Genomic DNA, 27,872 nt, shown 5'->3' on the forward strand with positions numbered 1-27,872 from the left:
ATTCCTGGATGATTCATAATTTTCTCCTAGTTAAAAGGAGGAGATAATGAATTGACTACATAGCAGTTCAAATGCTTCAAAAATTTATAGTTTAAAGTTTCAACTTGTCAGATGTGGCATGCAAGTCCGATTTAAGAACAATTGGTACAACTATGTAATTAAGTGCTTTTACCCCTCATTTTAGCACTACATACATTGTCTGTAGGTTATGACTGAAGACCCTGCCTTCAACCTTTTGAAAGAGGTATGGTGACTCAAGTGACATTCACCAGAGAGCAGCCTAAAATCTCAGCAAGTCTGGCAGCATCAGCTCTGATGAAAGGCCATCCAGACTTGAAATGTTGACTCTATTCTTTCCCCACAGATGCTGTGGAGATTTTCTAGAATTTTCTGTATTGTAGGGTGTTTTGTTACAGTTCATAGGTCTGTAGTCAAGTCTTTGCGGTACAAACTGGAAGACAGTTCCATGCTTGGTACACAGCTCTATCCAAAATAGACTTGTTGCAGTTATGTCCTTCTACAAAATCACTGTGGATGGGGGGGGGGGGGGGGGGGGGGGGGTGGTTGTTACTGTAGTAATGGTCTGGCACATGAAACTGGAGGTTCCATCTTCCAGTTGGTGATGTAGAAGATGCCTTTTAAAAAATTATCCTAGCATCCTGGTTGATACTTATCCCTCAAAAATCAATAGTACAAGAATTCTGGTCATTACCACATTGTACTGAGCAAACACCAATGTGGCTGCTGCAACAAATAATGAAGACACAGCACTACATTGACAGTTTACTAGTCTACAGCTCTAATTTAGATGTTAGGTTAACTTGCTACATTCAAAGAGACCTGCAGAACAGTCCTCATCTGCTGGACAAAGACAAAGACAGTAAACCCCATTAGTGTGTTGGGCACAGATGTCTTGTTTTGAACAGCCTCCATTATTGATTGTGCACAGGAGGGTGGTTTCCTAAAAATGAAAGCACCCACACAATCTTTCAGATATTGCTAAAGGTGCAGGAATCAAAGCCTCACTAAAGCGTGAGATTGACTAACTATGGCAGGTCTAAAGATGGAAATCACATTGATATTGACAAGCTGGTTTGGGAGTTGGATTATAAAATCTTAGCTTCAATATCTAAGTGCATCGTATTGTAGAAAAGTGGAAAAAAAGTAGTACAACCCAACAGACAAAAGCAACTGGAATGAAATACATACTGTATATTGGAAGAGATGTGATGCAAAAAGAATCAAGTTCTATGTTGAATAGAAAACAGTCAAGGAGTTGACCTTTGTCCAATGATGCTGATAAGCTTCAAATCTAAACAAGGTCCATGTTTATTCTAAGCATCCAGAGGCAAACAACAGACCCAAGAGGGAAAAGGTGTTTGTTTTTCCTTTAAACAAACTTAAAACCTTCAGATATCTTAAACATGCAACCTTGGAAGTACAAATGCAGGAGGCAGTCAGTGCTTGCATCAGATTTCTACATTTATTGCAGTCAGCAATCCTAAAGCACTGCAAATAATGCAAAGGTGGAAATGTTAGGAGTTGGATTGACCTGCAGATAGCATCCAAATAAGAAACTGGTGCTAGGTTAGTTCTGCCAACATTTTCATTTTAAACCACATTTGGATAAACAATAGCATTAGTTAGTTACTAAGAACTACACTAGCATTTCCATGTTAAAATTAAAATCCTTAAACCAGCACAACATATAACATGGTGACCCTACCTTCACATTTTCCCGACAATAGAAACATTCCTTGTGGACAAGCACACTTGTAGCCTTTAACGTTCACTGGTGAGAGCAAACATATGTGGCTGCATTTTGCTTTTTGACACTGATGACTACCTATATAAAAAATAATAGGTAACATGAGAAGTTGTCTAGTAACCTGGAATGATTACCTAAAGGCTACTTTGCTTCAAGTACAAGCATTGCTACCAGGGACCCAGGTTTGATTCCCTGCTTGGGTCACGAGTTGACACATTCTCCCAGTATCTGCATGGGTTTCCTCCCACAGTCCAAAAAAGGCATGCTGGCTGTACTAAATTCTACCCATGTACCTGAACAGGTGCCAGAGTGTAGGAATTAAGGGATTTTCACAGTAACTTCATTACAGTATTGAGGGCCTACATGTGACAAGTAAAACTTAAACTTGAAGTCAGGTTTTGTAAAAATGGTTTAAATTATTGGGTGGTTCCAAAGGATAGCCAATTAGCATCCAGCTCAATAGAAGGTCCACTGAAATTTCCTCAAATGGAAGACCCTACAATGACTTCTATGGAAGCACATTATAGGTTGGAATCCAAAAGTGATGAGGGAGCCTTGTTCACCCTGACAGGGTCAAAATTACATCCAAAGTGGAACTTTGTGCTCAGATTGGAGATCAAGTTGAGGGTTTAAAAGCTAGAAGACTACCTAGCTCAGGGATCTCCAGGGTAAGTAGCACTGGAAATGTCAGTGGCCTTGCTGGAAAGAGGAGCCACAGACATGGACTGATTTCTGAAGATCAAGTGTCTGCTTAAGGCTGCTCAAAATGTTAAATGGGCTTATTTGGCAAATGTTTTCGGAATGGGGAAGTTTTTCCATGCACATTAGCAACATTTAAGAGACACCTGGATGGGTACATGAATAGGGAGGTCTTTAAATTTGAGGATGAGTAATCAGCTGACAATGCAGAAACTCAATATAAAACATGGCAATGCAGTGATGGCAGCAGGTAGAAATGTTGCCAGAAATCCATTGCAGTTTAGCTCAAGTTGCAAGTGAACAGGACATTACATTAGCAGAAGGCAAACCAGAGAAGTTCCATACCCTTGATTGCACTTGGGCAGATGAGAAGAATGGGCAGAGGCAAGTTAGAGTCAGGTTTACAGCATGGAAATAGGCCCTTTGGCCCAAGTTATCCATGCTGCCTTTTTCCTGACACCCCCAAGTTAATCCAATTGTCTTCATTTGGCCCATATCCCTCTATGCCTATCATACAATTGTCTTTAAAAAGCATTCAGATGATGGGTATCTGCCTATACTAATCTTTGGCAGCTTGTTCCAAACACCTTCAAAAAAAATTGCCCCTCCAGACACTTTTGTATTGCTCCCCTCAGTCTAAACCTATGCCCTCTAGTTTTAGGCTCCCCTATTTTTGGGGAAGGTAGCCAATCTGTGCCCCTCATTATAGACTTCTATAATATCACCCCTCAGCTTCCTATGCTTGAGAAAGTTGTCCTGGTCTATCCAGCCTCTCCTTATAACTCCCTCCATCAAATCCCAGTAGCATCCTAGTAAATCTTTTCTATTTAATATTCTCTGTAATAGGGTGACCAGAATTGCACAGTATTCCAAAGTGTGGCCTTACCAATGTCTTGTGCATCTTCAACAAGACATCCCAACTCCTGTATTCAATGAAACCAAACATGCCAAATGCCTTCTTCACCACTGTCCACTGGTGGCTCCATTTAAAGGAGCTATGAACATGTACCCCCTAGATCTTTGTACTATAATAGACCATTACAGTGCAGTACAAGCCCTTTGGCCCTTGATGTTGCGCTGACCAGTGGAATGAATCTAAATGACCCTCTTCGATAAACTATTCCAATGTTATCCATAAACTCTCCCCAATGTCCTACCATTAACTGACCAAATCCTGCCCTGGTTCAGTCTACCAAAATGCAACACCTTACATTTATCAGAATTAAACTCCAACTGTTATTTGTCAGCCCACTGGGCCAATTGATCATGTTGCAATTGGAGATACTTTACTGTCCACTATGCTAATCTTGCCATTGCAAACTTACTAACCATGCCCCCTACATGCTCATCCAAATTATCCAAGTCATAACTTTGCCTAGCAAAGCACTGGGAGGTATAGGGGAAGATGAGTCATTGTTTGAAGTAGCTGCTTGAAAACACTCATTGTAATAAATATACAACCATCCATGAAAATGAATGCAGGACTTACTTTGGTGATGTTCATATGTTATGGTCAATATAGAAACTTGTGCTGGTTTTAACAAAATCTCCTTTTGATTTTTCAGATGGTAGAATGTACGTAGCACACTATCTACTTCAGACCAACAGAACCAGTCTTCAAATGCAGAAAATCCTTGAGGTTGTTTAATGTTCAAGTCAAATAATGAGAACCTCCTAGTGCCATCTACCTTGACGGTTTCAACAGACTTTAAAAACACAAAAAAAGTTTAGCTAGATAGGATATTGTTCAAGGATTCACATGACTTATTCTAGCATCACAGGATTAAGTTTGCCAAATCACTGCACTAAGAATCAAAATTGTACATTGCTACCTTAACTGGATAGGTCTTTCCTTGCTATACATTAAGTTATGCTTTCTGAACTTTGAAATAGCCTAGTCCTTTGGGAATCATTTACAGAAGTTATGGCCAGGGTTCTGACCTTAGCCATGGCTGGGATTCTATCCTGCTGCTGAGAATGGAGATTTGGCTGAGCACTAATTTCTCCATTTTGTGTCAGGGTGTAATGACAGAATTCTGGCCTTTACATTGACGGCTACATCTGTCTACTAAGTATTTCAATAGTGAAGTGTACTTACTTCTTGATCTTTATTGAACCAGTAAAGTCTCTCTTCTGCATAATTAAGAGTCAGTCCAATTGGTTTCACTGAATCAAGAACCACAACTACTTTTCTTCCAGAGCCATCCATTCCTGCAGCCTCAATGCACACCTTGGAGTATATATTATCTCTCTGGTTTACCCAGAACATGAGACTGAAAAACAAGTTCCACACTTTGATACATTTCACACCTTTAACTGAATTCAAAATTACTCCCATTTCTCTTCCCACCCAACTCCTTATTTGATCAATTCTACAATTGAAGTCACCATGCTTAATGCACTTTCAATTGAAACTTTATCCAATTAATCCTTTGCTTAAGATAGTCACACCCCTTAAAAAAGTTCCTCTAGTGCCATATCTAATGAAAAGCCCATTCCTCAGCATTCCCTTTATTCAAAGTTGATAGTTGCATTTGGTCTGTCAATTGAGTTGAAGTTTATAGCAGCACTGAGACATCTGGCAGTTAACTGATCTGGAAGTTAAAGCTTTGTTGCTCTCTACAAAAATCAGACTTTTCCATCTGTCAGTTGAGGTGCAGTAATAAGAGGTGAATCTTCAGTGCCTGCCAGTTGTCCACACCATCTCCCTCCATTCTTGGACATTAAATCCTCTAGTTAATTTAAAAAGGGAAACATTTGGCCTTCATCCCTCCCCTAAAAAATCCTTGCTGCATCCTTAACCTTCCTTGCTCTACTGGAAGGCCATCTTCCTTATTGCCAGGAAAGGAAATTCTCAATTCTAGGCAAAACAAGATAAAATTAAAATGAGCATGAATCAGAAATTACACAGGAGGTTGTCCAGCTTGAGGTAGCTGCTGCCAGATCTGAGTATTTCCAGCATGCTTAGTCAGAATCCAAAGCTGGCCAGCCTGTTGCTTGCCAAACCTTGTAATTATTCATGACCTCAATTCTCTAAGAAAATTTATTGGAGCAAGTAGAGCTTTGCTGCAGAGAATTACAAGTTGGTGATTTACTCACCCTATCACTCAAACAGACAAAAACAGAACATTACAGCACAGTACAGGCCCTTCAGCCCTCAATGTTGTGCCAAGCTATGTCCAATCCCAAGATCAAACTATCCCCTCCCTATAATTCTGGAGTGCTCCATGTGCCTATCCAATAACCACTTGAAAGTTCTGAAGTGTTAAACTCCATCTGCCACTTTGGCCCAGCTCTGCATCTTAGTGTCTCTTTACAGCCTGCAAGAGCCCTCCACCTCATTCACCACCCCAATCTTAGTGTCATCAGCAAATTTACTAACCCACCCTTCAGCTACTTCTTCCAAGTCATTTGATTAAAAAAAAATCACAAGTAGAGGACCCAGCACTGACCCCTGTGGTACACTGCTGGTAACCAGCCTCATGTGAAAATTTTTCCCTCCTCCACCACCCTCTATGATAGAGACAGTTACTTAGCCAAATTTCCTTCAATCCCACCCCTCATCTTCATGAGCCTACCATGAGGAACTTAAACACCTTACTAAAATCCATGTACACAACATCAACTGCTCTACCTTTATCCACATACTTAGTTACCTCCTCAAAGGATTCAATCAAATTTGAGGCAGGACCTACCCCCATGAAACTGTGCTCACTATCCCTGATTAGCTGAATTTTTCCAAATGGTCATAAATCCCATTTCTCAGGACCCTTTCCGTTAACTTACTGACCAAAGACAGACTAACTGGCCTATTACTACCAGGGTCATTCCTATTTCCTTTCTTGAAATAGGAGTGAATAATGTTGCCACACACGTTGATAATAGAGCCAATATTTTGATCACTGCCAATAGTTCTATGCAGAATACCATACCTTTTTTCCAGAAAAAGAACCAATTGCTCTGGTTTTACATGCTTCTGCAGAATAGTCACAAAACCATTGCCATTTGACATGCCAGCACAAATTTTCTCCTCAAGGTGGTTTGTCCAGAAAATCAGTCCAGTGAACCAGTCAACAGCTATGCTGGTCACTCCTGGGGCATCTGAGAAGGAAAGAATTCAAATGTGGTCAATTAAAGTCCCCATTAATTAGGATTAGGATTGTGCAATAGACTAAGGAAATAATATTGCAGGCAAAAATAAGTATGGAATGAGATTAAGGGATTAATGAGCATTCACTAAAAAGTGAAAAACTAGTGGTCTCACTAACAGATGGTAGCATTCCCCCCCCCCCCCCTCAGGGATTGTGAAGCATAAAAAGGACCAATTAATGGCAAGACATGTAACATTAGCAGCTTTATCAGGAACAGTTTGATCAATACAATTGGTTACAAATTTACAACATACACCAGCATTTTTGATCAACCATCTCCACGCTTTCCTGTTGCTCTGGTCAGGTGTGTGCGATTCCATTTTATTCATTTGCTCTAATACAGCACACCATCTGCAAGGTGTACTGCAGCAGTTCACCAGGGTCCCTTCAACAGCAACTTCCAAGCTCATTACATCTGGAACAAATAGGCATCAGGATGTATGGGTCTGAGTGGCAGGCAATGAAGACTGGGATATTGCAGGGATTAGTGCTTTTCACAAATTATACACCAAGTGTAATATTTCCAAGTTTGCTACTGACAAATTGGTGGCAATAAGACTTCAAGGCCATTTTTTGACAAGTTTAGTGGGGAAACATGGCAGACAAGGCATCATGTGGCTAAACATGTTTCACATGTTTGAGGATGATATATTGGGAAGTGTGATGTACAAAGTGCTCTGGGTGCCCCTACAAACCAACACAGTTGGTGGAGGTAGGTGCAAGCATTTAGAAAGGAAAATGGTATGTTGGCCCTCACTAGAGAGGATTTGAATTCAGAAGCAAGGATGCCTTACCAGTTATACAGCACTTTAGTGAGACCACACCTGGAGTATTGCATACAGTTTTGGTGTCCCTTGGAGGGAATGCAGCAGGGAGTTTCACTAGGCCAATACCAGGGTTGACAGAACTGATCCTGGAAGGGGGATTGGTTTGGCTGGGCTTGTATTTACTAGAATTTAGAAGGACAAAAGATCTGATTAAATGTATTTAATTCAAACAGGACAGTAGATATTTTCCCTGGTTGGGAATCAAGGAATAGTCTTTGGATACAGGGTAGACCTTTTGGACTATGGAATTCAAGGTTGTGGAAGTCAAGTCACGAAGTTAAATGGCATCATTTGGAAAAAAGCAAAAATATAGCTGAGAATCAGCTATGATCATATTGAATCATCAAGTAGGTACAAAGGGCTGAATGACTTTCTTCTGCTCCTAATTTTCTAAAATTAATGATTCGACAAGGTAGTCAAGTACAGCTGGTGTTCCTGTCAAATACTTCTGACATTGTAACAAAAATTAAAATTTATGAGTTCAGTTGTACATTGTTGATTTGGGCATTAAAGGGCAGTTAATTTACAAATATCAGTTCAAAATTTGTATGAGGCAATGGTGTACAAGTTACTCCAGTCAAATAAACCATTTGAAATTGGTGCAATTATTCCACAGGATGGAGACAAAGTCCTATACAGATGTGAGCAATACTCATTCTTGCATGTATTGAAGTTAGAAAAAGTTACCTGTGTAAAGTGGGGAGCTTGAATTTTCTGTTAATGAAAATATGGTCCCTTGCACATCTGCCCAGTAAAAAGCAGACTTTGCCTGGTCATATGCAATAGCCACAACTGTTTTAGCAACTGCAACAGAGACATAACTCCTGCTGTTCAAGTCCAGTATTCCTAGATTGTGAGATCCTGCTGTCAAAATGAAAGTGGCACCTTCTGGAAAAGAGATTTGAATCAGATGCTGATTACTATTTGTTTTCTGCTATGTGGTGGTATATTTCATATACAGTTGAGATACAGGTGCATAATTACCTTCATCTGAAATCAAGAACATTGCAAAAAGAATGTTGGACATGGCTATATTGAGCCTCGTCAATTGCTCCCAATGGAAATTTCTCCACTCCTGCTCATTGCAGACAGTTTGGCACTGGCCTGTTGAAAGGGCCAACATTTGAGATCATGCCAGGTGTCAAGCCTGTTGCAATTCTCCTAGTCTGTCCCAAATCACATTTCCATCATGAATATAGATCAAATTTAAAACCCTTACTGAATCAAGACCAGATTCTCTGGCTTCCTGATATGCTGTCACTCCATCCAATTCCAAACAGTATACTGTGAACCTGGTGCCTTCAACTGGCATGGAGTGGCGGGGGTGGTGGGTGTTCTCCAAGAGGCTTGGAGTGGGGTTGACCTTGACTCTGGGACGGAGTCTTGCAGTTGGACTGCCCCTTCCAGCTATGGGAAAAGTGGAAGATAGTGGCATGCACTGTTGCCTCAGCACCAGGGTCACTAGATTCCATACATTCTTCCCTTGTCTGAGTTTCCCCTGGGTGCTCCAGTTTGCTCCCAGTCCAAAATATATGCTGGTTAGATGCAGTAGCCATGTTAATTTTCCCTCTGTCTAAACAGGTATGGGAGTGTGGCAACTTAGGGGATCATCAATAACTTCATTGCAGTGTTAATGTAAGACTAGTAAAACAAACTTAGAATGGAGACCTTGGGTAATGCAAGAAAAAAATCTTAATTCATTTATGAAGTGGCCTGTTCATTGATTTGCCCTCTGAAAGCCTTTAAGATCACTGCAGCACAAGGGAACCTGGGAGATCACCTTCTACAGAAGAGATGATTTTGCAGATGCAGCCTGGCCATTTCAGAACTGCTTTGATAAACAGCTCCAGGAGCAGATCCAAGTTCTTTGTTGATAATATGTCAATTCACTGCTCATCAGTTCAATTCTTTTCACTGAGTTGGAGCCTTCTTTCCAACCACATAACAAAAAACAGGCTTGTTCTGAAGGACAGGTCCAGGGTATTTCACAGCCAGCAGGAAATTTCAGTGACCCTGGTGCTGAGTTGTGTTATTTTTGATCTGAAGATCTTAGCTGACCCTTTTGCAGGGGAGGTGGTGGGGGCAGGGAAACTAGTACTGCACTGATTGGGGCACCCTTTAAAAATCAGCACCACAGAATCCTACAGTACAGAAAGAGGCTGTTCAACCCATTGTGTTCAGTGCACACTCAATCTCACCCAGGCCCTACATATTTCACCCACTATACTTTAGCAGAACACTAAGGGGCAATTTTTTGCATGGCCAATCAACCTAATCCATACATCTTTGGACTCAAGGAAACCCATGCAGACATAAGAATGTGCAAGCTCCACAGTGACCCAAGCCAGGATTTGAACCCAGGTCCCTGGTGCTGTGAAGCAGCAGTGCTAACCACTGCCACCCTGCTCAGAGAACCTAGGGTTGACTGCCAAGTGTTATATTTACATAAAGGGGCCAAATTCCACCTGATGGGCACTGCCAACACCAGTGGTAAAGTCTTCCTGCCAGTGGCAGTACCCTGGGGAGAATTAGGGCCAAAAGTTCAAATGCCCAATGAGTGGTCTACATTGAAAAATCCAATGACCATTTGGAATCTTAAGTAAAATGATTTTTAAAACAGTTTGCTGTTAGAATTCCAGTTGATGCCACAAAGAGGGAACTCTTAAGTAATGCACAAGCAATTTATACTTCAGGTCAGGCTTTATGCCATGTCAGTGCAGCCAAAGTAGCATTGTGCAAGCATCATGGGAAGAGATAACTTGGGAGCCTCATTTCAACATGTACAGCTGGAGATCACAACTGTCAGGCTGTGCTTAAAGCAAGCAGTATTATGGAAAATCATTGCAGTCCAGGCATACAAATACATTTCTTGACAGGCAGCATCTGCTTAACATTAGAATAGTGTACACTAGCAGATATTGGCAATTAATTCAATCCACAAGTAGACCATTAACCCCCACTGGGGAGATGCTTAATGTACCAGTCAGATCATTCAAACTCTGGAGATCTGTTCTGACAAATGCAGCGTTGAAAAAAATGTGATGCAGAACTTGAACAGTAGCATACTGGCAAAACTATATGCATGGAGGTAAGTGAAGTTGAGCAAAATGTAGGTAGTGCAAGAGAAAACATGTGCCAGTTGCTAATGTGGGGGTCACATTAGGCAAGATGAGACAAAATGGTGTCTACCCAATATCTCATCTTAGATAACCAGCTTAAATGCACAAGATCTCAGGCCATAAGGTATAGCAGAGTTCAGCCCATTGAGGTTGCTCCACCATTAAAATCAGTCAAGTTTACAGCACTGAAACAGGCCCTTCAGCTCAACCTGTCTATGCTGCCTAGTTTTTAAGCCATTAAGCTAGTCCCAATTACCCACATTTGTCTATACCCATCTTATCTGTAACTGTCTAAAATGCTTTTAAAAGACAATTGTACTTGCCTCCCACTACTGCTTGACAGCTTGTTCCAGATACTCACTGCCCAGTGAAAAAAATTGCCCTTGTAGACACTTGCATCTCTCCCCTTAAATCCATGTCCTCTGGTTTTAGACTCCTCTATCTTTGGGAAAAGATATTGACTATCTAGCTGATCTATACCTCATTTTATAGGGCTCCAAGATCACTCCCAAGCCTTTTGAGGTTAAAAAGGCTAGTGTATCCAGCCTCTTATCTCAAACTATTAAGTCCTGCTAGCATCCTAGTAAGTCTCTTCTGCACTCTTCCTAGTTTAATAATATCCTTTCTATAATATGGTGACTAGAATTGCACACAGTATTCCAAGTGTGGCCTTACCAATGTCTTGTACAATTTCAACAAGACATCCCAACTCCTGTATTCAGTGTTCTGACCAATGAAACCAAACATGCTTAATGCCTTCACCCTGTCCACCTGTGACTCCACTTAGTGCTATGAACTTGTACCCTAGATTTCTCTTCTGTAACTCCCAATGCCTTATCAATGCAGCAGGTCCTGTCCTGATTTGATCCATCACCTCACATTTATCAAAATTAAATGCCATCTGCCATTCATCTCTCCACTGGCCCAAGTGATCAAGATCCTGTTGCAATCCAAGATAACCTTCTTCACTGTCCATTATGTCAATCTTGGTATCATCTGCTTACTAACTATGCCTCCTAAATTCTCATCCAAATTATTAATGCAAACAGTGGACCCAGCACCAAACCTCAAGGTACACCATTGACACAGGCCTCCAGTTTGAAAAACAACTCTACATTCATCCTGCTTTCAAGCCAATTGGCTACCTCACCCTAGATTCTGAGAGATTTAACTTTATGCAACAACCTACCATGCAGTACCTTGTCAAAGGCCTTGCTAAAGTCCACGTAAGGAATTTCTACACTACCCTCATCTACTTTCTTGGTTACCCTTCAAAAAAAAACTAACATCTTGTTTACATTTACAGGAGGTGCTGGAAGTCTTAAAGTGCATCAGGATGGACAAATCCCTGGGACTGATGGAATGTATCCCAGGGCTTTGTGGGAGGCTAGGAGGAAATTGCAGGTCCCATAGCAGATATGAATCAACAGCCACAGGCTAGGTGGCTGAAGATTGGAGGCTTGTAAATGTTGCGCCCTTTTTTTAAAGGCTGCAGGGAAAAGCCTGAACTACAGATTGATGAACCCAACATCTATAGTGGCTCAGCTGTTGGAAGGTATACAGAAAGACAGGATCTACAGGCATTTAGAGGCAAGGACTGATTGGGACAGTCAGCATGGCTTTGAGTGGAAAAAACATTTTGTTATATGTATACTCCTCAAAATGATACTATTTATTCCCAAGCTCCCCAACATCCATGCCTTCCTTACATTAAGCACTGAACTATTAGCAAAAGAGCAAAGAACAAAACAGCCCAGGAAACAGGCTCTTTGGCCCAACGAGCACATGCTGCCATTTTAACATTGAGTCCCCCTCCACCCATGACCCTCATCTGTGCTTGTGGCATTCCACATTGAGGGAAAACTAATTTAGGAACAATTTATTACACCAATCAGCCTAATAGCACATCTTTGGGATGTGGGAGGAAACTGGAGCACCCAGAGAAAACCCATGCAAGCACAGGGAGATCTTACCTATCTCTTAAGGATTAGCAATGTTATTTATGTGTGGATCAACAAGAGGCCCTACTCTCTCATTACTCATTTCTCTTTGCTTTGACAGATCAGGAGAATCCAAAGTCTTTTCTTTTGCCTTCCTCAACTCTACTTCAACCTCATCCTCTAAGGGATACACTTGATCCCAGCTGCCTCTGTATATCATATACCTCCTTTCTTACCAAGTAAGAATATCCTGATCTGTCCAGGGTTTCCTAGTTCTACCAGACTGGACCTTGTTTCCCCTGAACCCTGGTTAACACTTGAAAGCCTCCCACTTACCAGATGTCCTTGGACACAAAGAATCATAGCTGATAGAACAAGAGGAGGAATTCTAAAGGGTTATCCCTTATTCCAAGGTTGTGCCCTCAGATCCTAGTCTCTCCTGATGGAAAGATCTTCCTTGTTTCCACTCTATCCACACCTTTTAGTTTCAGTGAGAACCCTCCTCATTCTTCATTGAGTAGACTCAGTCTGAAACATCCATGTCAAACTTTTCATTCTTGTGAGCCTCCCCTGGATAATCAAGGCCAGCACATCCTTCCATAGGAAAAGGCCCAAAATTCCAAGTATGATCTGATCAGAGTCAGGGGGCAGAGGTAAATGCAATGGCCATCACTAAGGAAAAGGTGCTAGGTAAGCTGGAAGGTCTGAAGGTGGATAAATCACCTGGACCAGATGGGTTCTGAAGGAGATAGCTGAGACATTGGTGGTGATATTTCAGAAATTACTGGAGTCAGGGAAGGTCCCTGATATCTAGAAAAGGGCTAATGCAATACATCTGTTTAAGGGAGGCAGAAGATGGGAAATTATAGGGTGGCATGGTAGCAGTGGTTAGCACTGCTGCTTCACAGCTCCAGGGTCCTGGGTTTGATTCCTGGCTCAGGTCACTGTGTGGGTTTCCTCTGGGTGCTCCAGTTTCCTCCCACTGTCCAAAGATATTAGGTTGATTGGCCATGCTAAGAAACTGCCCCTTAGTGTCCAGGGATGCATTGGTTAGAGGGATTAGTGGGTATAATATGCAAGGATATGGGGGTAGGGCCTGGGTGGGATTGTGACTGGTGCAGACTCAATGGGCCGAAGGGTCTCTGCACTGAAGGGTTCTATGACTTATAGGCCAGTAAGCCTGACCTGTCATGAGTAAGATCCTGGAGTCCATTATTAATGATGAAAATGCAGAGTACTTGGAAATGCATGGTAAAATCAGAAATGTATGGTCAGCATGGCTTCAAGAGGTTTGACAATCTGTTAGAATTCTTTGAGGTGGTAACAAAGAAATTAGACAAAGGAGAGCCAGTGGACACAATTTGCATTTCCAGAAAGCCTTCACAAGATGCCTCACAGAAGGCAGTTAAATAAGCTAAGCCAATGGTGTCAGAGGCAAGGTGCTGACAAGGATAGAAGATTGGCTGACAGAACATAGAACATTACAGCGCAGAACAGGTCCTTCGGCCCACGATGTTGCGCCGACCAGTTTTTAAAAAAAACACTGACCCACTAATCTAAACCAATCCCTTTTCGTCCATAAACCTATCCACAGATCTCTTAAACGCCCCCAAACTAGGCACATTTACAACCACAGCAGGCAGGGCATTCCAATCCCTCACCACCCTCTGGGTAAAGAACCTACCCCTGACATCTGTCCTATAACTACCCCCCCCCTTAATTTAAAGCCATGCCCCCTCGTGCTAGCTTTCTCCATCCGAGGAAAAAGGCTATCACTATCCACCCTATCTAAACCTCTAATCATCTTATATGTTTCAATAAGATCCCCTCTTAGCCGCCTTCTTTCCAGCGAAAAGAACCCCAAATCCCTCAGTCTCTCCTCATAGGACCTCCCCTCCATACCAGGCAACATCCTGGTAAACCTCCTCTGCACCCTCTCCAAAGCAGAAGGCAGAGAGTGGGGAATAAGGGGTCCTTTTCAGGATGGCAACAGGTGACTAGGTGTTCCACAGGGTCAGCATTAGGACCATAACTTTTCATAATGATCTGGAAGATGGAACTGAGGGCATGGTTACTAAATTTGTGGCTGATGCAAAGCTATGCAAGGGACAAATATGGGGAGGCTGAAGGACTTGGATAGGTTAAGGGAATGGGCAAACAAGTGGCAGATGGAATATAACATGGGAAAGTGAGATGATGCACTTTGGTAGAAGTGTAAATTATTTTCTAAATGGGGAAGGCTTTGGAAATCTGAAGCACAAAGGGACTTGGGTTCTGGTTCAGGATGCCATAAGGTTAATATGTCAGTTCAGTTGGCAGTTAGCAAGGCAAATTCAATGCTGGCATTCATTTCTAGAGGACTAGTTATATAATGAGGCTGAAAAAGTTCTGATCAGACCTTGTTTGGAATATTTGAGCAATTTTGCACCTCATACCAAAGAATATGTTGGCCTTGGAGGGGGTCCAGAATAGGTTCACAAGAATGCTCCCAGGAATAAAAGGTTTGTTCTTTGAGGAGTCTGGGTGAGATTAGAAGGATAAGGGGGATCTAATTGAAACTTACAATACAGAGGCCCAAGTATGTTTCCACTAGTGGAGAGACAAGAACTTGAGCACAATTTCAGAATGAAGAGATGCTCCTCATCTCTAGCTGGAGGAATTCCTCCTTTAAAAGCTGAGGGTGGTGAATCTGTAGAACTCAGCCAACCATATGCAATGTATGGAACCAAGAAAATGGAAAAATTAAAGTAGGTTTTTTGCACCCATATTTACTGATGAAACTGGCATAGAATCTATGGAAATAAGGCAAACAAGGAGGGAGGTCATGGAACCTATACAGGTTAAAGGGGAGGAAGTGCTTGCTGTCTTGAGGCAAAAAAAAAAAAATCAGTAGCTAAATCCCCAGGACTGGACAGGGTACTCCTTCAAACCTCAAGGAGACCAGTGTCGAAATTGCAGGGGCTGTGGCAGATAGATTTAAAATGTTGGTATCCATGGGTGAGGTGCCAGATGATTGGAGGGTAGCTGATATTGTTCCATTATTTAAAGAAGGCTCAAAAAAGTAATCCAGGAAATTATAGGCCAGTAAGTTTGATGTCAGTAGTAGGTAAATTATTGGAAGGAGTACTAAGAGATAGTATCTACAAATATTTGGAAAGACAGGGATTTGTTAGGGAGAGTCAACATGGCATGTCATGTTTAACCAATCTATTGGAGCTTTGAGGAGGTTACCAGGAAAGTGGATAAAGGGAAGGCAGTGGATGTTGTCTACATGGACTTCAAGAAGGCCTTTGATAATGTCCTGCATGGGAGGTTAGTTAGGAAGGTTCAGTTGCTAGGTATATATGGAGGTAGTAAATTGGATTAGACATTGACTCAATGGAAGAAGCCAGAGGGTGGTAGTGGAGGATTGCTTCTGAGTGGGGACCTGTGACTAGTGGTGTGCCACAGGGATCAATGCTAGGTCCATTGTTGTTTGTCATCCAATGATCTGGATGATAATGTGGTAAATTGGATCAGAGAATTTGCTGATGATAAAATTGGAGATGTAGTGGACAGTGAGGAAGATTTTCAAAGCTTGGAGGGATTTGGACCAACTAGAAAAATGGCAGATGAAGTTTAATGCAGAGATGTGAGGTATTGCACTTTGGAAGAACCAACCAAGATTGAATATACAAGGTAAATGGTAGGACTCTGAAGAATACAGTAGAAGAGGGATCTGGGAATACAGATACATAATTCACAGATAGATAGGGTCATAGAGTGCTTTTGGTACCTTGGCCTTTTTAAATCAGCGTATTGAGTATAAAAGTTGGTGTTATGGTAAGGTTATATCAGGCATTGGTGGGGCCAAATTTAGAGTATTGTGTACAGTTTGTCACCTAGTTACAGGAAGGATGTGAATAAGGTTGAAAGAGTGCAGAGAAGGTTCACAAGGATGTTGCTGGGACTTGAAGCTGAGTTACAGAGAGATTGAATAGGTTAGGATTTTATTCCCTGCAGTGTAGAAGAATAAGGGGAAATTTGATAGAGGTGTACAAGATATTGATGGGTATAGATAGAGTGAATGCAAGCAGGCTTTTTCCACTGAGGCTAGAGGAGAAAAAAACCAGAGGGCATGGCTTAAGGATGAAAGGAGAAAAGTTAAGGGAATATTAGGGGTGGCTTTTTCATGCAGGGAGTGGTGGGAGTGTGGAATGAGCTGCTGGATAAAGTGGTAAATGCAGGGTCACTTAACATTTAAATCCGTGAACCCATTCCAAGTTTGAGAGGGGTGTGGAGGGATATGGACCAAATGCACCAAGTGGGATGAGGCAATATGGGATATGGACCAAATGGAATGAGGCAAAAAAAGTTTGTCACAGACAAGTGCCAAAAGGCCTGTTTGAGCTGTAATTTTCTATTGTTCTAATGCAGAAGGGGTCCTTCACCTGGAGCCTGCACTGACTGACAAGGAACCTGAAATCCATCTAATCTCATTTACCAGCATTTAGCCCTCAGCCTCAAGTGTTGTGCCAAGTGCTTATCCAGGTACTTTATGTAGGCAACTCACTTCTACCACCCTCCCAGGCAGCACATTCCAGACCATCATCATCTTCTAGGTTTAAAGGTTTTTCTTGATTGCCAACCCCTCCTCACACCCTCTAGTTCTGCTTGTCCACACACCTCAATTAGGCCATCTTAAGTTCTCCACTCCAAAAACATCTAAGCCTACCCAAGCTCTCTTCATAAAATGTTCCATCTGAGACACATCATGGCGAATCTCCTCTTCCAGTGCAATCACATCCTGTGAACGTGGTGACCAAAACTGCACAGTGCTCTAGTTGCGGCCTCAAACCCCAATATGACCCCACTTCCTAACATTTGTCATGCATGACTGCCTCTTGGCAAAAACCATGATGTTACCCTATTTTACCATGCACTTCAGTGCATTGAGATCTCTAAATGAATTCTAAAATCTTAACTACTGAGGTCAGGCAAACTGGCTTCAATTTTCCAACTTGTAACCCTCTCTTCTTTAAACAGGGTGTTACATTAGCAATGTTCCACTCCTCTTAGAGCCTCCCTGGCTCTAGGGATTCCTGAAAGATCACCTCCCTCCACTATCTTTTCAGCCATCTCCTTCAGAAGATGTACTGTCCATCTGGTTCAAACAATTTATCCACCTTCAGATCTTTCAGCTTCTCTAGCACCTTCTCCTTAGTAATGGCCACCACTCAGACACCAGTAACATACCAAAAACTTTCACTGTTATAAACTCAGTTCCTCCACCTTTGTTCCCCATTGAACTACTGGAAAATGAAGTAGTAATGTCCTTATTCTTTAGAGGAAAGATCTTGCAATCTTCTACATTGAAGGTAAGCTAGCCAGCAATCTTCTTCTGGAAGAATGTGAGGTAATGCATTTTGGAAGGTCTAATAGAGATAGGAAATATACCATAAATGGCAGCACCCTTAAGAGTATTGATAGGCAAAGGGATCTGGGTGTACAGGTACCCAGGCCACTGAAAGTGGCAATGCAGGTGGAGAAGGTAGTCAAGAAGGCTGAAGGCATGCTTGCCTCATCAACCAGGGCATGACTTTAAAAATTGGCAAGTCATGTTGATGCCTTATAAAAGCATAGTGAGGCCACACTTGGAATATAGTGTTCAATTCTGGTCACCACACTACCAGAAGTATGGAGGCTTTAGAGAGGGTACAAAAAGATTTACCAGGATGTTGCCTGGTATGGAGGGCATTAGCTATGAGAGATTGGAGAAACTTGGGTTGTTCTCACTGGGCATCTGTTTCATCATGACTTGTTCTCACTGGAGCAGAGGTTGAGGGGAGACCTGATAGAAGTCTAAGATTATGAGGGGCATGGACAGAATGGATACTCAGTAGCTTTTTCCTCAATTACTCAGGGGGCATAGGTTTAAGGTGCAAGGTTTAAGAGGTGTATGAGGCAGATTTTTCTGCTTCAGTGGTGGTGCCTGGAACTCATTGCCAGGGGATGTAGTGGAAGCAGATATGGTAGTGATTTTTAAGGGGCATCTTGACAAGTACATGAATGGGATGGGAATGAGGGATTACAGTCCCCACAAGCACAGGGGGTTTAAGTCAGGAAGCATGATCAGTGCAGACTTGGAGGGCTGAAGGGTCTGTTCCTGTGCTGCAATTCTTTGTTTTTTCTCCATTCCACCCCCCTCCCCCTGTTGTCCTCCCTTGGTATCAAGGGATCCCACTAATCCAACGTCCCTTGTCAGCCATGGTTGTATTGTCCTCCCCTTAGGAATGAAATTCTGTTGCATCTCTCAAGTTACCTCCAGAAAACATCCACCACCTTTCCTGCTAGGCACCTCTTCCAATCAACTCTAGTTCACTCCTTCATGCTTTAGTTACATTTATTCAAGGTCCCCAGTGGTTATGCCTTTATTCAAGGTTCTTGGCAGTTGCATCTGATTCCAGTTTCTCCCCCTCAAACTGAGAATGCTCTCATTATGGTCACTGTTTCTCAAGGATTCAGTTACCTCAAACTCCCTGATAAAGTCTGCCTCATTACATAATCACCAATCCAGAATTCCCTGGGCTCTATCCCAAGCTGCTCAAAACCATCCTGTAGGCATTTCACAAACTCCTTTCCTTGGGGATCCACTACCAACCTGATTTTCCTAGATCATTGCATATTGAATCCTCCCATGATCACTAACCCTGCCTTTAGCTCCTGGTGTATTTTGTGTCCATATCTTAACTACTGCTCAGAGGCATAAACCTAACTTTCATTATGGTCTTTTTACCATTGCTGTTCCTCAACTCTACCCCCAGATTCTACATCTGCTGACCTGTTTTTTTAACTGGTCGGCACAACATCATGGGCCGAAGGGCCTGTTCTGCGCTGTAATGTTCTATGTTCTATCACCACTTCTTGCTAATATTGTTTCTTACTAAGGTGGTGATTACCCCTCCCCCACACTCTGATAAAGGTATATCCTTGGATATTTAGTTCCCAGCCACATCTGTACCATACCTGTCACTTTCAATCTGCACTCCCAAGCTCATTCTGCATATTCAACTTCAACACCCTCAAACCTGCGTCCACACCCCTTGTCTGCTGTACCTGAAGTTATAACTTCAAGCTCTCCTTCCCTTCAGCTTTTATCATAAGTTTTCCATGCAATTGAACCCACTCCCCCTTACTTATTTAGTAGAGCTCAATTGTGATTCACCAGGACTCTGATCCCAGCATGATTCAGATTGAGCCCATCTCAGAACAGCCCCCCCCCCCCCCCCCCCCCCAGTACTGGAGCCAATGTCCCATGAATTTGAACCCACTTCTCCCAATCTTTGGCCCAATGTGTTTACCTCTATCTTGTGCCAGTTTGTGGCTCAGTATTAATCCAGAGATTACCTTTTTGATGCTCATGTTCCCTCATCAGAACCTCTTATCTACCTGCTCTTAAGGGCACTAGTTTAGTACCTGCAAGGGTTTCCTCAGTCTAAAAAGCTGCTGGTTAGGTGGATTAGCCATGCTAAATTCACCCTCAGTGTACCCTAACAGGCACTGGAGGGTGGCAAATAGGGGATTTTCACAGTAACTTCACTGCAGTGTTAATACAAGCCAACTTGTGACTAATAAACTAACTTAGCTGCTCATTCCCTTAACAGAGCCTCTTCTTTATCCACATCATTGGTACCCATATGGATCACACCAATGAATCATCCCCTCCACACCAGATTCCTCCACAGCCTAGAGATGTGCTGAACCCACGCAGGCTAGAAAGCCTTCTGGACTCTTGATCATAGCTAGAGAAGCGTCTAATCCCCTGACTATACCATCCCCAGTCACAACTACATTTCTCTTTTCTCCCTTTCTTGAATGCCTGCCTGAACTAATGTTATGATTAGTCTGCTCATTCTCCTTACAGCTCCTGCTCATCAACATGGAAGAATCAAAAACCTGCTAGGTAAACTCAGGGCTGAGGCTCCTTTAACATTATCTGCTGTGCTTGCAGCCACACCCTCCTGTCTGAGGCAATGTGATGTAAATGCAGTTAATCCAAGGGGGTGTGACTGCCTCCTGAAACAGTCCAGGTACCTCCCCCTGTCTGAGAGGTTGGTGTTTTGAGTTCAGATCCCAGCTCAACCTGAGCCACAGTTCAAACATTACTGATGCCACAACAGGCTCTACCTGGCCCTGTACCTCTTTAAAACCTTTGATTTCAGCACAGTAGAACTTTATCATATAGACATGTTCACACCTGCAACTGATTTGTACACAAATAAGACAACACTTCTTCCCTCAGCTCCTACACAAAATGACTAACAATTTAGTCTTTGCATCCAATTTAAAAAGTCTAAACTGGTTTAATAACTGCTCCAAAATAATCCTCTGGCTAGTCCATTAAGGGATCTGGTCTTTCCTTCTATATCCAAAAAAATTCTCAAATTTCTCCAGCAGTTTGGAAACCAGGCGATGAAAATTCAAGGCCAATTCTTTTTAAATTCTACCAACCTCTGACATTTAACTCAAAGACACAAGTTGGCATTTTTACATAGTCCCTGCCTTCCCTGTTTAAAAGAACTCCCATTTTTTCCTTCTATTGGAAGGTTCTTCACATTTTCCCAGCAGGTTGTAAACCAGGCAATTCATGTTGGCTTTAAATTTTCTTTAATTGAAAACCAATTCTCTTTAGATTCCACTAATCTCTCAAACACTCAATGTACACTGCAGGCAAAAACAATTGGCCTCCATTTAAGTTGTTTGCCCTGAGAAGTTCCACTCAGTAGCTGGGAACAATGTATCAATATATTAAGTGATTAAAAAAGGTGTTTTACATTCCAGGCATGTTTTTAAAAATGAAAGTCTAAATCCTACACAGATCATGAAATTGGTCTATCTGGTTGTCCTGCCTTTCAGTTGTAAAGACAAGTTAGTGATAAGCAATAAATGCTCACTCATCTTGCTAGTGACATGCACAGGGTACATGGGCAATGGCCACTTCATGAAAGCAGATTGACTCAAACACCAGTGTCACACTTTGAATTAGCAAGAGGAAAGATACATCCCAACCTGAGGTGCTTAGTAAATGCAGCCTCCAGTGAGTATCTGTACACCAATAAAATTGTGTATACTACCAGATGCTCTAGGCTGTGCATCTTCCCACCCCCAATTATGTCTCTGCATTAAGTTGATAAATTCTCACTCTACCTGTTTTCACTCCTTGCTTTGAGGAATTGGAAGTTTGTCAGCTACAGGTGTAGAATTCAGGTTCCTCTTACTTTTATATATTATTTGTGCCATTTAATTAATGGTTTGTTTTCTGCAGACTGGGAAGTAGACACTTAGAATAGAATTGCTTTCAAGGAAAAAGCCATACAATATATGACAGCCTTCAAACAGGAGGAGAGAAGCCAGCTTAATAGTTTCATTATGTTACTTACCAGAGCAGTTTTTACCATCAGGCTGTAAAATCATGCCAGCTGGGCAAGCACAATGTGCACCCCAAATAGTTTCTTCACACAAGATGCTGCAGCCCCCATTATTGTCCCAACATTTCTTACCTAAAAAGATAGGATATCAAGTCAGACAATTTTGCACAACTATAAATTCAGACATCTGTGATCAGCTATTTGAGTGTTGCAATTCTGAGATGCACACAAGTTTAGTTGACATTAACCAAGATCAGTTAATGGAGCAAACAGTGGAACAGATCTATAGAACTGAACCACCCCTTTCAATGAATTTAAAATACAGATGGAGCACAAGAAGGTAAAATCCAATACCAGTGTCGTGCTTAAATAAAGCATGTCTACAATAGGAGGAGTTGGCCAAGGTAGACTGGTTCTATTGAGGAACAGTGGAGGACTTTGATTTTTCAGTGCTCAGCAAGTGTATCAAAGTACATACTGTAGAAAAATATCAGCCATGGATAAAGGAGGACATTAAATTGAAAGAAAAGGCAAAGTGGCAAAGATTAGTGGGAAACTGGAGGATTGGGAAATCTTTAAAGATCAAAAAGCTACAGAAAAAAGCTTTAAGTAAGATGGTTGACAGGAGTAAACTAGCCCAGAATGTAGAAACATAGCAAAGTTTACAAATAAAATGAAAAAAATAAACATTGATCCTTCACAGGATGAGAAGGGACATGTAATACCTGGAAGGGAAAATGGCTGAGGTGTTGAATAGGTATTTTGTGTCAGTCTTCAGTGGAAGAAACAAATAACATGCTGAAAATTGACAAGTACCTAGAAACTTACTACAAAAGGGTAAGTTAATGGGGCTAATGATAGACAAGTCTCCTGGCCCTGATGGAATGCATCCCAGGGCACTAAAAATTGACAGTGAAATAGCAAATGCACTCATGGTAATTCACTGGAGTCTGGCATGGTTCCTGCTGATTGCAAAACAGCAACTGTGACACCACTGTTTAAAAGATAGATAGACAAAAGGCAGGTAACTATAGGCCAGTTAGCTTAACTTAGCAAGACATCTATTGTCCCATTGGCAAGGCAATAGCATGGATTCTTGAAGGGCAGGTCATGTTTGACTAATTCAGTGGAATTCTTTGAGAACATTACATGCACAGTGGGCAATGGGGATTCTGTGGATGGATATCTGGATTTCCAGAAGGCATTTGACATGCTGCTGCATGGTGTTACAGGTAATTGACATGGATAGAGGATTTATTAACTAATAGAAAGCAAAGAGTGGGGGTAAATGGGCATTTTTCTGGTTAGTGATCAGTGATTAACGTGCCTCTGGGATCAGCGTTGGGACTGGAACTGTTTACAATTTACATAGATGATTTGGAGTTGGGGACCAAGTGTAGTGTGTCAAAATTCACAGATGACTCTAAGATGAGTGGCAGAGCAAAGTGTGCTGAGGATACCAAAAGTCTGCAAAGGGATATAGATAGTCTGAGTGGGTGAGGATCTGGCAGTTGGAGTACAATGTTGTAAATGTCAGGTTGTCCATTTTGGTAGGAACAAACAGCAAAATGGACTATTTTTTAAAATGGTAAAAAATTGCAGCATGCTGCTGTGCAGACAGACTTTATTGAGCTTGTGCAAGAATCACAAGGAGTTACTGTGCAGGTAATTAAGGTGGCAAATGGAGTTTTGCCCTTCATTGCTAGAGGAATGGAGTTTAAAAATAAGGAGTTATGTTGCAATTGTACAAAACACTGGCGAGGCAGCAAGGCCATATCTAGAGTGTAGAGTTTTGGTCTCCTTGAGAAAGGGCATACTGGCACTGGAGGGGGTAGAGGAGATTCACTGGGTTGATTCTGGATTGAGAGGGTTGGCTGAAAAGTGTGAGTAGACTGGGGCTATTCTCATTGGAATTCAGAAGAATGAGGGGAGATCTTAAAGATTATGAAGGGAATAGATAGAAGCAGGGAAGTTGTTTCTACTGGCAGGTGAAACCAGAACTAAGGAGTGCAGATTCAAAATAAAGGCCACAAGATTTTGGACCGAGTTGAAGAGGAATTTCTTCACCCAAAGGGTTATGAATCTGTAGAATTCCCTGCCCAGTGAACAGTTGAGGCTACCTCAGAATATTTAAGGCAAAAGTAGATAATTCCTTAACTTAATTTTTTTCTGAATAGTAAAGTGGAGCTGAGTCCACAAAGATCAGCCAAGATCTTATTGAATGGCAGATCAGGCTTGAGGGGCCAGATGGCCTACTCCTAGGTCTTAAGTATGCCATACTGAAAATCTGAACACAGCAAACAGATACAACTCTAACACTCCACGTGGAGTTGTAAAAGGCATCATGAGGAGACGAAGGACAGTATGCAATCCATTATGGAGAAGGCACAAAATTCAGGAAATTGAGGAGGCCCAGATCAAAAAAACCAACATTGGCAGCACTGCTGCCTCAGCACCAGGGACCCATGTTCAATTTCAGTCTGGGGCTGTGTGGAGTTTGCATGGGTTTCCTCCCACAGTCCAAAGGTATGCAAGTTATGTTGACTGGCAAATTGACCCTAATCTCAAGGGCAGGGGGGGGGGGTGGTTAGCTGGGTAACTGTGTTGAGTTATGGGAATGGGGCCTGGGTGGCATTGTGGTTAGTGCAGACTCAATGGCCTCCTTCTGCACTGTACAGATTCCATGATTCAGATTTAGCTTCCAGAAAAATATTAACCAAAAATAAAAAAAAGTGTTAAATCTTTACCACAAGATGCAGGTTCATCTGTCCCATCAATACAATCTGGTATCCCATCACATATTTCATGCTCAGATAGGCATTTGTTGCTGCACTTATATTCTGCACACGCTCCTTTATGTGCAACTTCTGCAATCAAGGAGATTAGAACTTTAGTTCACTTATATAAATTTGGGCTGTATAGTCTAACCATCAGCAAAACATCATTTGATGTGTACAGGTTAGGACCACTATCTCCAATAAATAGTTTAAATATTTATTGACAGGATTTTAAAAATCAAGGTTTGAATTTGGGATTTTGAGCAATGACTAACAAGACAGCAATTTGAGATATTGCAAATGGCCCTCTATTGTGATCATAAAAAAAACTTAGATTGCTCATTCAATTGCCAATTCTTGGCCAGGACTGAATGTTGAATCAGGCCCAAGATGGGGTGCAGTGCCTTGTCAGCATCTCTGTGGGGACCATGAATTGGATTTGAGCAGGTAAAGAGTGGATTTTTTTTATTTGCCTGATCCACTGGGGGTGGGGGGGGGGGGGTGCAAAATGCTACAACTGCTGGACCCAGTGAGGAAAGCTGGCCAAATACAAGTCTTTTTCTCCTCCCAATGTTCAGGGGAAGTAAAAAAGGACTAGATACCAGAATGTGGTTGCTATGACACCACCTCAGGTCAGGCATAAGACAGGAAATTCTTGAACAGATTAAAACTAAGCACTTGGAGAAATGGTCAGTTAAGTTCATCTGGAAATTTGAAAATAAATTCCATTTATAATCTCATTTCAATAAGGTGAATGCATTGAAAAACCTCTAATGATCACCCCATGATCTAGACAAGTCACTTGCTTTGGTGGTGGGGAAGAAATCCTTCTACATCCTGAAGGTATTAAATACCTACTGTACTCAGGTCTTCAAAGACCTGCAGGAAGTATGGCTGCCATTTACCACACCCTCACCCCAATCAAATTCTGGATCATAATGGCCAAAAAGTGTACTACAGAGATCTGGCACAATAACATTAATGTAAGACTGAGTACAGTACTGCTGAGAGAGCACAACCTGTACCAAGTCTGTTGGTCAATCCTGTGCAGACTCCAAGTATAGCTCCTTGTTTATACCATTAGCTCTAAAGACTATAAAAACAATGCTCTGCTCTTGTTCACTGATCTTAGAAGCCAAAGCAGAGCAAACTTCAAAAATCCTCCACCACGACAGGCAAGTCCACTCATTCAAATGGTTTACAAAATTCCATTTATTCAAGTTTACAGCTTTAAGTTGTGGGTGGGGGAAGAACCATCTGGTAACAGATCCCCAAAATACAATTTTGTTGTTAGACAGTTTGACCAATGGGACTCCACAGTTGAACAGGATTCATTCAGCGCATTTCAGTGAGCAATCACAGCATTTGAGAGCCAGATTGCCAGTTGACTTCATATCCCCTAAACTTGAAGGCTCGATAATACTGCCATAAACCAGCAATGCCCCATCCTGACTTGAAATTACCATCCCTTCACTGATGGGTCCAAATCCTGGAATTCCTTCCTATCACTGTGGGCATTCCTACATCAACACAACCTTCTCAATAACAGCTGGGGATGGACATTAAATGCTGGCATTGCCAGTGATGTCCACATCCCATAAATGAATTTTAAAAAGTAACCAGTGTAAAATTAAGTATGTTCCAATTAATTTATTGGCATTAAAATAAGCTACTTGACCACTTCTACTGACTAATGTAGTAACAACTGGGACTGAAAGACTAATTCAATTTAACCAGATCTCCAAGGACTAGTTTTAATGCCAACATTTTAAGTCACATGGAAACAATTTTCTCCAATGCACTGAGCATGCTTCAACACCATCTTCAAACCTCCAGGTAGGTACTAGGGTCATGATATTTATTTCCAATATTGAGTTCACAATTCCTGGTCAGAGTTGTCACAACATTCAATGCCATTACACTTAGTATCTTCAAAGAGGCATCTTTGGTTCCTGCTTTGCATTCCAAAGCAGGTCTTTAGACAGTTAATTTCATCTGAATCATCATCATTGCAGTCCACCCCTCCATCACAAATTCCATTCATCAATGCAGTAAGTGTCAGAGCACTGGAGTTTTCCTTCACCACATGAATACTCTAGGCTAGATGAAGTCCTAGAAAGTTAAATCTCACCATTTCAGAAGGAAGCAAGTTTGATAGCATATTCATCTATTCAAACCTTTTGGTTTAAATGTATGAATTTTCCACTGGACTGGTTGTGCTGTAACAATTTTTCACCCATACATAGTCAATGTAGCTGTCAGAGACAGACTGGTCAATGCATGAAACAATTTAAATCAAATGTGCTATCATAAACACAGCAACAAAAGCCATTCACCTCAAAGTTCATCCAGTAAACCCAATATAGCACTTGGTCACTTTAGAATGAACAAAGAACAGAACAATACAGCACACGAACAGGCCCTTTGGCCCTCCAAGTCTGCACTGATCATGTGTTCCTAACTAGGATATCCATTTTTATCCTTCTATTCCCAGTCTGTTCATGTGGCAATCTACAGAAGTCTTAAATGATCCTAGTGTGTTTGCCTCAACCACCTTGCTTGGTAGTGCATTCCGGGCCCCCACCACCCTGTGTAAATTATGTCCCTGCATATCTATATTGAACCTTGCCTCCCCCCTCCCACTTACCTTGAAGGTGTGATCTCTTGTATCTGTCATTTCCAACCTGGGAAAGGCTTCCAACTGTTCACCCTATCTATGCCCTTCATAGTTTTATGAACTTCTATTAGGTTGCAGGGTGACCTGTCTTTCCAGGGAGAACAACCCCAGTTTATTCGATCTTACATCATAGCTAATACCCTCCATACCAGGCAACATCCTGGTAAACCTTTCCTGCACTCTCCAAAGCCTCCACATCCTTCTGGAGCGTGGTGACCAGAACTGATGCCGTATTCTAAATGTGGCCTAACCAATGTTCTACATAACTGCAACATATGCCAACTTTTATACTCTATGCCCTGTCCGATAAAGGCAACCATGCCTTAGGTCTTCTTCATCTTTTCCACCTGTATTGCCACCTTTAAGGATCTGTGGACTTGCACACCCAGAACCCTGTCTATTCACCTGATGGTTCTGCCATTTATTGAGTAGCTCCCCCACCTTAGATCTACCAAAATGCATCACTTTGTATTTATCTGGATTAAATTCCATCTGCCATTCCTCTGC

The 27,872-nt window shown here is 41.9% G+C and overlaps 1 protein-coding gene across 1 annotated transcript in view; it reads right to left on the reverse strand.

Annotated features, from left to right (window-relative positions):
- LOC145343369 (low-density lipoprotein receptor-related protein 1B-like) overlaps positions 1-27,365 on the reverse strand; it is a 49,888-nt gene extending 22,523 nt beyond the window's left edge. Inside the window, exons 1-2 of the mRNA XM_080189585.1 lie at positions 27,336-27,365; positions 24,659-24,778 (exon numbers count right to left, since the gene is read on the reverse strand). Coding sequence (XP_080045711.1) covers positions 24,659-24,778; positions 27,336-27,365 — 150 coding nt within the window. The remainder of the gene's footprint in view (positions 1-24,658; positions 24,779-27,335) is intronic.
- Between the last annotated feature and the right edge of the window lie 507 nt (positions 27,366-27,872).

Source organism: Carcharhinus amblyrhynchos, chromosome 5 (genome assembly GCF_965287045.1).
Source record: "Carcharhinus amblyrhynchos chromosome 5, sCarAmb.v2.hapA, whole genome shotgun sequence".
Classification (NCBI taxonomy): domain Eukaryota; kingdom Metazoa; phylum Chordata; class Chondrichthyes; order Carcharhiniformes; family Carcharhinidae; genus Carcharhinus; species Carcharhinus amblyrhynchos.